Source organism: Mastomys coucha, unplaced genomic scaffold, assembly GCF_008632895.1.
Source record: "Mastomys coucha isolate ucsf_1 unplaced genomic scaffold, UCSF_Mcou_1 pScaffold18, whole genome shotgun sequence".
Taxonomy (NCBI): Eukaryota; Metazoa; Chordata; class Mammalia; order Rodentia; family Muridae; genus Mastomys; species Mastomys coucha.
In genome coordinates, this window is record NW_022196900.1 from 95791941 (window position 1) to 95802386 (window position 10446).

Genomic DNA, 10446 nt, shown 5'->3' on the forward strand with positions numbered 1-10446 from the left:
TGTTTCCATAGAGACCGTGTGGTTTTGTTCGCCTGTCCCCCTTCCTTCCCTTGCCCATTTATAGGCACAGATACACTGTCTGACACCGCTCCCTCCATCTTTTTGTTACATTGGTGTAAAAAATGTAAAACAAAAAAATTTTATGAACTAACTGGTGTGTGAAAGAGAAGAAAAACTGGAGATCTGATCCGCGTGTGTTTGGGAGTTGCTTGGAGTCAGGGCCGGGGGACAGGACAGCTATGGAGGAAGGAGAGATGTCCTCAGCACTGTCGTGCGCAGGTGTGCCCTTGTCCCAAGGAGACCACGGTGGGGGTGGGGCTGGCGACCGGCTGCTCTTCTGGCCAGGTGCTTTTCTGTCAATTTTTATGGAATGCAAAAGGAGTTTTTTGTTTTATTTTGTTTTTTTGTAAAGCTTAAACAGACAAAAAAAATCTACATCTTCTACTTGAGCCTCCATACTTAAAAAAAAAAAGGAAAAAAAAAAGAACAAAAAAATAAATAAAAAGAAACTGGGACACAATCAGTGCTGGCTGTGTGTTCTTGCTCACCTGCCTCTCTCTCCAGACATGCATAGCCTTCTCCGAGGACTGAAGGAGGGCCCAGGGCCTGTTGAACCCTTCCAGGCTAGCTAGTCATCCCCCCTGGGTGTGACGGCTGCATGCTTGCCACCCCATGTTGGTGATGTCCCCAACTCAGTCCTGGGTTCTCTTATTTGGTTGTATGTGAAGTACAGAATTCCATGGGAGATGGAAGAATAAGCAGGCCAGATATCATGACTCATACCTGTAATAGCAACATTGAAGCCGAGGCAGGAGGACTTGAGTTCAAGGCTGGCCTGGCCTGGCCTACACAGGCATATATTGTCTCAACAAAAGAAAACTGAGCGTGTCAGCACACACTGTAACCACAGCGCCAGGAAGGTAGTAACAAGAGGGTTGGCACAAATTCAAGGCCAGCCTCCTCTTTATAGTAACATCCAGGCCTGCTTGACCTACATAGTGAGGCTGTCTCAGAATACTAAAACTAGAGACTGGGCCAGCGAGATGACTAGTGAGTAAGGATGCTTGCCACCAAGGCTTCAGTTCAATCCCTGGAACCCACACAGAGGACAGATCTGACGTGCTCACGCACGAGCATGCACGTGCACACACACACACACACACACACGGCTACTTTTAATGCTGTGTGCATTTAGTTGTTTGAACTCAAAGGGGGAGGGGACACAGTAAACAAGCACAAATCAACTAGTTTTTGGCTGTTTACCTTAATAAGGCAACCTTTAAAGATCAGAACAATGAAAAGGTGGGCCTTGCCCAAAAACCTTCCTGTAAGGCTGTGAGTGGGACGGCGAGCCTCTATGTTCTCCCTATGCAGTGGGGATGCCTAGCTAAGGACAGCATGAGGCGAGTGCTTGTAGCCACTGCCACTCCTCTGTCCCTGCATGCCCCACTACATCAGTGGGAGAGCATGACGGCTAGCAGAGCCTCTGGAGATGAAAAGCGAAGACCCTTGGCAGAGGATAGAGTACTTTCCTGGGCTGCAAACAGCTCTGGGGAAATCCCAAGGATCAAATGTTCAAGGCCCTTGGGGCTGGAGACTGTTCAGTGGTTACAAGAACTGGCTGCTCTCCTAAAGGACCCAGGTTTGAGTCCCAGCTCCGTGATGGGTGGGTGGCTCAGAGCTATCTGCCTCTAGGGGATCCAGTGTCTCTGGGCACTGGACATGCATAGGGTTCCCAGACATACAGGAAGGGAAGACATTCTTGTATATTGATTTAAAAGTTCAAGGTTGGGAGGCTGGTGAGATGGCTCAGTGGTTAAGAGCACTGACTGCTCTTCCAGAGTTCTTGAGTTCAGCTCCCAGCAACCACATGGTGGCTCACAACCATCTGTAATGGGATTTGATGCCCTCTTCTGGTGTGTCTGAAGACAGCTACAGTGTACTCATCTACATGAAATAAAACTTTAAAAAATAACACAAAAAGTTTAAGTAAAAGTTCAAGAGCAGAGGCAGGCACTAGGGTTATACAGAGAGACCCTGTCTCAAAAAACAAAAACCAGCTGGGCAGTGGTGGCGCTGGTAGCATACGCCTTTAATCCCAGCACTTGGGAGGCAGAGGCAGGCGGATTTCTGAGTTTGAGGTCAGCCTGGTCTACAGAGTGAGTTCCAGGGCTATACAGAGAAACCTTGTCAACAAAACAAAACAAAACAAAACAAAAACACTAAGGGCCATCTAGGAAGATGCTGTCTCAAAAAAATCCCTACCCAAGAGCTGGGTATGGTGTGGCACACTCCTGCAATCTTAGCACACAGGAGGAAGAAGCACTGGAGCTGCGAGTTTACAAGTTTCAAGCCAGCCAGAGCTACATAGTGAAACCTTGTCTAAAGAAGAGAAGGCCCCCTTGCCACAAAATGTGCATGGCCAGCTGGGATAAGGGTTCATGAGCTGGTGGCTTGTCCTACAGGCTCTCTAGGTACCACCTGGAGGTACTCCTGGTGTCCATTCACAGAACAGGAAGGAGCCCAGGTATGAAATCCATGGCAGAAGCCCTGGGCCAGGACTCTGTCTCAGTCTAAGCTCTACCTGCACCTGTCTCTTCAGCTCTTGTACATAATGGCCTCAACCTCTGAGGCCCTAGATTTCCTGACTCGAGTTTTCCTCATTCAATACCTAGTGACCAAGGACTTCAGGGCAGGCCCTGTGCTATGTGTGCGCGTGCAGAGCAGGCTCAGGCTTTTGATGCCCAGGACAGTCTTTTCTTCATGCCACTTCATCCCCACACAGCCTTGGTGCCACACGTGTGTGCTAGTGGCTCTTCCCTGCCATACGAGGAACAGCAGTGACAGACTGGTGATGTGCAGACTGTGAAAGAATTCACCACGACAAAGGGCAGGAAAAGAGTTTATTAGACACACAATGGAACAGCAGCAGCAGGCAAGACAGCAGAGAACTGTAGGAAATACCAACAGCTCCCATCACGGGGTCTATGCAGGCTGGCACTTACTACCACTGCACAGCCGCTTAGGCTTGCTTGTTTTGTTTGTTTATTTTTCAAGACAAGGCTTCACTATGTAGCCCTGGCTGGCCTGGAACTCACCATGAAGACCAGGCTGGACTTGAACTCATTAGAGGTCAGCCTGCCTCGGAGTGCTGGGATTAAGAGCCCGTGCCTGAGCTGTTTAGCTCTCAATGGGTGGAACACCTGGGTAGGGCTACTTGTGAGTTAGGAAGACACACCACTCGACTGAGGGGCAAGCTTTACAGTATGGGGTGCCTCTGGGACCTGGGTCTGTGTGAAATATAACATGCTTAAGTCACCAGAGAGCAAACTCACGGTTGTCTGAGCCTGCTTCTTAAAGGCTGGAGTTCTCTATAATCAAGATACTACGCCAAGATAGACTGCAGAGCCCGGTAGGCGGTGCAAGCCAGCACTTGGGAGATGGAGGCAGGATCAGCCTCGGCTACTTACAGACTTCCAGGCCAGCCTGAGGCACACAGATAGTTGCTCAGAAAACAACTAGTTAGCACATTTTTTCCCTTGATCTATAAGTTCTGTGTCTCCTTACTGAACTCAATTATAATTTCTTTTTGTTAACTTTGAGAAAGGGTCTGCTAAGTTGCCCAGGCTGGCCTTTCACTTGCTTTATAGCCCAAGCTATCCTTCAGTTGCTCTTCCTGCCTCAGCCTCCCAGTGCTAAGAACAACCTGTGCCACCAACCTTGGTCTTCTTTTCCATTTTTATATTTTATTTCTTACTTGTTGGGGGAGGGCAGTCATCAGATCACCTGGAGCTGGGCTGTAGGTGTAAGCTGCTGTGGGTGTCGGGAACTGAACTCTGGTCCTCTGCAAGAATAAGATGTTTCTAACCTCTGAAACGTATCTCCAGCCCTGACTGAGCTTGGTTTTCAATAATTACTTTTATAAACTATAAAATGCAGAATATAAACATCTTACATAAATTCACAGAACTTTGTGATCTATTTACATTGATGTCTTTGTGACTTATTTCACAAACTCCTTATTTTGTGGGGTTTTTGTTTGTTTGTTTCTCAAGACAGGGTTTCTCTGTGTAGCCCTGGCTGTCCTGGAACTCAGTCTGTAGACCAGGCTGGCCTCGAACTCAGAAATCCGCCTACCCCTGCCTCCTAAGTGCTGGGATTAGAGGCATGCCCCAGCACTGCCCAGCGGATTTTGTTGTTTTAAAGAGTGTGTGGAGGCCAGCTGTGGAGTTCCTACCCTCAGCAGCAATGGGGCCATCATTACAGCAGGGTCATGTTAGTCAAGCTGGCTGTCCCCCTGAGGAGATACGAGATGGCTACATCCCCTTGGATAGGGACAGTAATGTAGTCACCCTTTCTTCACCCATGTGCCAGGACATAAAACCTAAAGTGCAACTCATGCAGGCCGCACGGAGGGTCGGAGGTCAGAGGTCGGTAACATTGTTTTCGGTGTTGTGGGAGAGGGAAACAGACGTAGGGAGCTGGCCTAAGTCACAAGGCTTATGGGAGCTGAGAAGGACTGGAGATCCTGAAGTCCGTGAACCCCTCACTTAGCGGATATAATAGCCAGGCCCCCAGGATCTGCAAGCCCCCTACTCTCACCCCTACTTGGAGCACCGGAGCAAGTCTCAAGAAGACAGGAGGAATCGAGGTTTGGAGAAATGCAATCTTCCTGAGACTGTACCCCGTGTCAGACAGGCATTCCTGTGGGCAAAGCACGGGTCCCCCATGAAGGGGTGTCACCCCTCCTAACAGACCCAGGAGACCTTCGCAGACAGGGCTGTCATCTCATTTTTCTCCTGCCTATGCAGCTTCAGTTCAGGCCTGCACCTTGGGTCACGTGCCACACTGAGGCCTCAGATCTTCAGAACTTGGAAAGGTACCATTCTGGCCCTAGGAAACTAGCAAAGAGCCAAGACCCAGGATGGCATGGAGCTGCAAAGATAGCCAGCAGTTGGCTGGAAGCACCACATGCCTTGCCTGGGTCTGTACCAGATCTTTACTTCAGCTGTGGGCAGAGAAGCTAAAACAGCACTCAGTGGGTGCTGTCCTGTTTGTCTCTGCCAGGGTGGCCCCTGGCCTGCATCTGACTTTATGGACCTACAATAATATATGAGTAAGCTGAGGCTAGCAGGGGAGGGTGCTGGGGCTCTGTCCCCAAAAGGTGGTGTAACAAAGACAGCTTGGAGCAACCTCTCTCCCTTCCTCTCTGCTCTCATCAACCCTGGGCCCTGTCTCCTGCTGGCCTTGTCCTCCACTTGTGTTTCTGGTCTCCACCTTCTACAGGAAGCCACCAGTCTGCCCCTCTGCTCTACTTCAAAGGTAACCTTCACTGAGTTCCTATGAGACCCCTAACTACACACCTTGCTTTGGGCTAACCACCTCACCCTAACACAGCCTTGGCAAGGACACGGGGAGATCGCATGGTCATGCCAAGTCCCTGGTGATGTTCAACCAAATCCTACCCTTAGTTATCTGCTTCTTACAGAGCCCCAGGAACAGAGAATCCACTGATGTCACCTTTGCTGCCATGTCCCACACCAGGGTAGGGTCTGTGTACAAGAGGGCAGAGAGATACAAGTTAGGATGCCAATGGCCAAGGAGGCTGCACATGGTCCCCTGATCAGGCTGGACATGCCCTGGATCCCTGCCTAGACCCTAAGCACCATAGGAAGGAGCAGCAGAAACAGGCCCAGCTGGAAGGTACCATTTACTAGGTTGTATCCAGTCAGAGGGACAACCCTGGGTCCCCTGACTATGATGTAGCCAGGAGTACAGTCAGATTGAGGTAGGTAGATGGGAGGTGGCCACACCATCTTCTGGAGTCTCAGCTATGGGTGCCCTAGAGGCTTCTCAGGCAGCTGTCATATACCTGAGAGGTATGTCCCTGCATAGCACGAGCCAACTCCAGATCTGTCTGAAGGCCAAGCATGGAGGGGAGGCAGCCAGGCCCAGAGTTCCAGGCCTCCTCCTAGGCCCACTCCAGAGACGGCAGCATCACTGCCCATACCTCATCCCTCCTGGGATGGCAGCTGAGGCTCCCATTATCCAGGATGCTGGTCAGCTGGGGAGGAGGGGCTCTCGTTCTGAGGCAGCTGCAGCAGCATCATGGCTTCTGTACACCAGGAACTGGATGGAGATCTGAGGACATCGTTAAGGCACAGCAGGCACACTGGCTGGCCCTGCTCCTGACTAAGTGGGTGACGGATGGATGGGTGGGTAGACGAGTAGATGAGGTTGAATGGGTAAATGAAGAATGGTTAAGGGCTGGATTGTAGATGGAAGGGCACATGGATGAACAGGTGAATGCGCTAATTGACAGGTAGACGGGTGTGTAGATAGAGGGGTGGGCTGGCAGGGATGTGCATGCTGAAGCAGAGGCTGCCTTGCCCACACAATGTTGCCAACTTCCCACGCTTTGAAGGATACAATGGTGTCAAGCAGCAGCACACCCAGGCTGCCCACGAGCCAGGGCAGATGGTGCAGCAGGTAGCTGCCCTCACTCTGGCCCACCTCGGGGTTTTTGAGCAGCACACTGAGCCCGTACAGTGTGTTCCCCAGCATCACCAGCGCAAATAGCGAGTAGGAAATGCCCTGGGTTGACTGCCGTAGGAACTGTGGGGGAAGGGGTTGAGTGAGAGACCTCAAAGCGGGTTCCGGTCTCCAATCCCAGCACTTACTGGGAGGCTGAAGCAGGAGGATCATGAGTCCAGGGCCAAGCCTAATCTATACAGCCAGTTAGGGGTCAGTCTGGGCTACAGACTGAGCCCCTGTCCCCAGAATCGGAGAGGGCTCTTATCACTCTGGTTTGTAACAGTCCGTGTGTGTCCTCTATGACACACACGCCTAGCTGGTCTTTCATTGTGTGCCCAACACAGCCCTACCCATGGCCAGCTCCACATTCCAACTCCAAGCACTTCTCCCAGGACCACGGGCATCCCTGCTGCATACACTTGCTGGCCCCTGGCTCTGGCCCTCACGGACTCCTCCTGCCAGGCAGCTGCCAGGGGATGGTCCTCATCACTTCCTGTCCACTCTGGTTTCTCAGCTTAGCAACTCCCTTGCACCTGACCTCCAACAGTGCTGAGACACAGTCTCATGCCCATGTCCAGGAAAGGTGTGTCAAGGAGCCCATTTCCCAGAGGAAGAAAGAGGCGCAGCCAGAGGGGGGACTTTACCCATGTCAACTGCTGCTGTGGTTTAGATCTGCCGAACAAAACTCCTGAACCATACTGCTGCTTAACCTGGTGGCCCTCCTCCATGTGATCCCACCCCTCCCGAAAGCTCACGTTGGTGCGAATCTGAGGCAGCCTTGAGAGCAGGTACAGCACGCTGGAGGCTGAGCCAATGACAAAACCGATGACCTCCGTCTTTGTGAAGGGCTGGGAGGGTAGAAGGGGACACTCAGTATCTGGTGGGAGTTTTAGGGGGGCGGTCTCTCCAAGCAGAAGAGTAGCCCCCACAACTTAACATCTATGTGATCATGCAGGGGAAGGCGAACCAGCCCACCCACACCACCATCGCAGACCCATCTCCTTCCTACCTTATTGCCTGGCTCCACAGACAGGAGCGTCCGCCCCCGGAAGCCTTCCCTGGGGACAGCCACAGGATCAGTGCTGCTCAACAGTGGTGTGATACACACCGTCCCCAAGATGAACAAGAGCACAGAATTGATAGGGGCAGACACTGGATTGAGGCAGGAGAGAAGCCAAGGTTAGGTATCTAAGTGACAGCAGACAGCCTGGGATAGGAGTCCCAGCCTTGCTTCTCAGTAGCTGTGTGACCTTGGACAAGTGACCTAGCCTCTCTGAGCTCCAGTCCTTCATCTGTAGAATGGGCATACAATAGTACCCTTCCCCTAGGGATGCAAAGGAAAGACAGTCAGGGCAGGGGGGTCAGCACTCAGCCATGGAGTCTGCTCTATGACACACCCTCATTTCTGAACCAGAGAGAGGAGAAGGAGCAAGTGGAGCTTCCGCTCTGTGGCTTGGTGTCTACATGTCTCCATCTCAGCCTGCTTCACCTCAGGTCCCAGGCTTCCCAAGGGCAGCTGAGCCCGACCCAGGGTGATCCCCCGACTCACACGGAGAAGGTCGCTTCTTGAACTTGTAATGGAAGTACAGTGTTAGCATCATCAGGTCGGCCAGGACGTAATACACAGCCGTGTAGGTCTGAGAGAGAAGCAGGCCCAGGCCACAATGTGACCGCCCCAGTACCCCTCCACTGCACCCCAAGTGGTGACCAGCTCCAGTGAAGCACCTCACCTCTTAGATTCCCTGTTTCCTCAACTGAATAAAGGTTTCCCTTTTTTTTTTTTTTTTTTTTGTTTTTTGTTTTTTGTTTTTTTGTTTTTTTGAGTCAGGGTTTCTCTGCGTAGCCTTGGCTGTCCTGGAACTCACTCTGTAGACCAGGCTGGCCTTGAACTCAGAAATCCGCCTGCCTCTGCCTCCCGAGTGCTGGGATTAAAAGTGTGTGCCACCACTGCCCAGCTGAACAGAAGGTTTCCTGTTCCTACCTGAGCAAACAGGAATCAGGTGGACAAACAGCAAGAATCCAGCCTGGACAGTCAACCAAGCCTCTGTGGCTAGCGCCATTGAGACGGAGTAGCCACGGCCTTCCTGACTGACCCCAGTTCTGCTGGCCACAGAATAATGTCTGTGCTCCCCAAGGAAAGCCCCAGTTGCTACTTTGAGGGTCCTAAACTCAGAAAATGTAGCTGGGCCCACAACCCCTCTGACGTCTGTGGTGTGATATGCTTACATGGAAATTAGAAATCTGAGACTCCTACAGACGGACAGACTCCTCGACTTCAACTCACCATCTTACATAGGTTAGTAGCCATGGGGTGCGGGCTGACTTATTTACAGCCCCAGCCTCTCCTCCCACAGCTATCCCTATTTGTTCTTTCAGCTGCCCTACTGTGCCTGGGCCCCACCTACCTGCAGGGGTAGCTGGTCTGCCAGAAAGGAGCCAATGAGGTTGCAGGAATCTCCACCGATCCAGCCCAGCAGGAACCACAGCGAAAGGGCCTGGTCCATGTTGCCTGTCTTGCAGGCTTTGATGTACTGTCTGTGGAAGAGGAGGGAACACAGGCTCAGAGCCCATGGCCCAAGAAGGCCAACAAGACTTGGTAAGAGTATGAACTAAGCAGCAATAGGCAGGAGATGATGGCCCAGGTGCTCACCCTCAGGCTGGAACCCAGAACTTCACAGTCAGTATCCTCTGAGGGTTTCTTTGATCTGTGGAGGAATTCCACCAGCTGGACCCCTACGAGCCAGGGCAATGGCGGCTATCTCTTTCCAGACAGATCCACGGCCTGCCTTAGATTCTCACCACTGCACGCTGTGGTCTTCCAGAAGGGACAAAGGGCGTGTATAGGTTTCTGAAGCATATGCCTGGCCCTGAGAAGTGCCTTGGCTTTTTTTTTAAATCTGGTTGGGTAGGAGCTCAAAGCAGGGGCAGTGGCAGCTGAGGTGGATCTGAGGGCAGGCTGGGCCCTGTTTTCTGGAACCACCAATGGTAAGACATGGACAGCCTGGTCACTCTCAGGGTGCAGCTGAGAAGGGTGGCCAGATGCCTGTAGCTGTTTCATAGGCTTTTGGTCCCCAGACTGTTCCCCTGAGGCCCTTCCTTCATGCTGTGGCTGGGTTGTATGAAGTCAAATGTAATGTAAAGTGAGCTGCAGCTGCTGCGAGCCCAAGGTCTTGGGCTCAACTTTTTAAAGCAATAATTTATTATAGAGGGCACGCAAGTGGCACCACACACATGCGGCGGTCAGAGGACAGCTTTGTGGAGTCAGCTCTTTCCCACCACCTGTATGTGTTTCCCAGCTCAGCTGGTCAGGTTTACGTAGCAAGTGCCATTTAAGCCTGGCCTCAACTTTGTATTCTAACCATCCGTATACATTCAGATAAACATGATAAAAGTAAAAACTCAGAAAGAGCTAGGATGTAACACAGCTGACAGAGTGCTGCCTAGCACGCATGAAGCCCAGGGTTCAATACCTGGCATTGCCTAAATCAGGCATCTCACATACACATGCACATGTATAGATATATACACACATCATTTATTTTCTTATGTATATAAGAAAATATATTTTTCTTTATTTTTTAAAGAAATTTAGAGGGGCCAAAGCCAAAGGGATGGCTCAGTGGTTAACAGCACTGGCTGCTCTTGCAGAAGCCCTGGGTTCACCTATGTGGTGGCTTACAGCTCCCTGTAACTCCAGTCCTCAGAGATCTGCTGCCCTCGTCTAGCCTCCACGGGCACCTCGCACATATGATGCATAGACACACATACAGGCTAAACACGCACACATAGAGAACAATAAAATAAAATTTTAAAAACTAATTTAGAAAAAGAAAGAAGCCAGACAGTGGTGGCGCACGCCTTTAATCCCAGCACTTGGGTGGCAGAGGCAGGCAGATTTCTGAGTTCGAGGCC

General features: G+C 51.3%; 1 protein-coding gene across 6 annotated transcripts in view; it reads right to left on the reverse strand.

Moving 5' to 3' along the window:
- Positions 1-2888: 2888 nt before the first annotated feature.
- Slc66a1 (solute carrier family 66 member 1) overlaps positions 2889-10446 on the reverse strand; it is a 13766-nt gene continuing 6208 nt past the window's right edge. For 4 of the 6 annotated variants that reach the window (XM_031379249.1, XM_031379247.1, XM_031379250.1 and 1 more), the window contains 5 exons: positions 8940-9069; positions 8084-8171; positions 7544-7686; positions 7290-7382; positions 6171-6615 (listed from right to left, as the gene is read on the reverse strand). In XM_031379249.1, coding sequence (XP_031235109.1) covers positions 6193-6615; positions 7290-7382; positions 7544-7686; positions 8084-8171; positions 8940-9069 — 877 coding nt within the window. In that variant the 3' untranslated portion in view covers positions 6171-6192. Of the gene's footprint in view, positions 6142-6170; positions 6616-7289; positions 7383-7543; positions 7687-8083; positions 8172-8939; positions 9070-10446 lie in introns of those variants that run through there. The other 2 variants (XM_031379252.1, XM_031379253.1) reach the window with 1 other exon arrangement.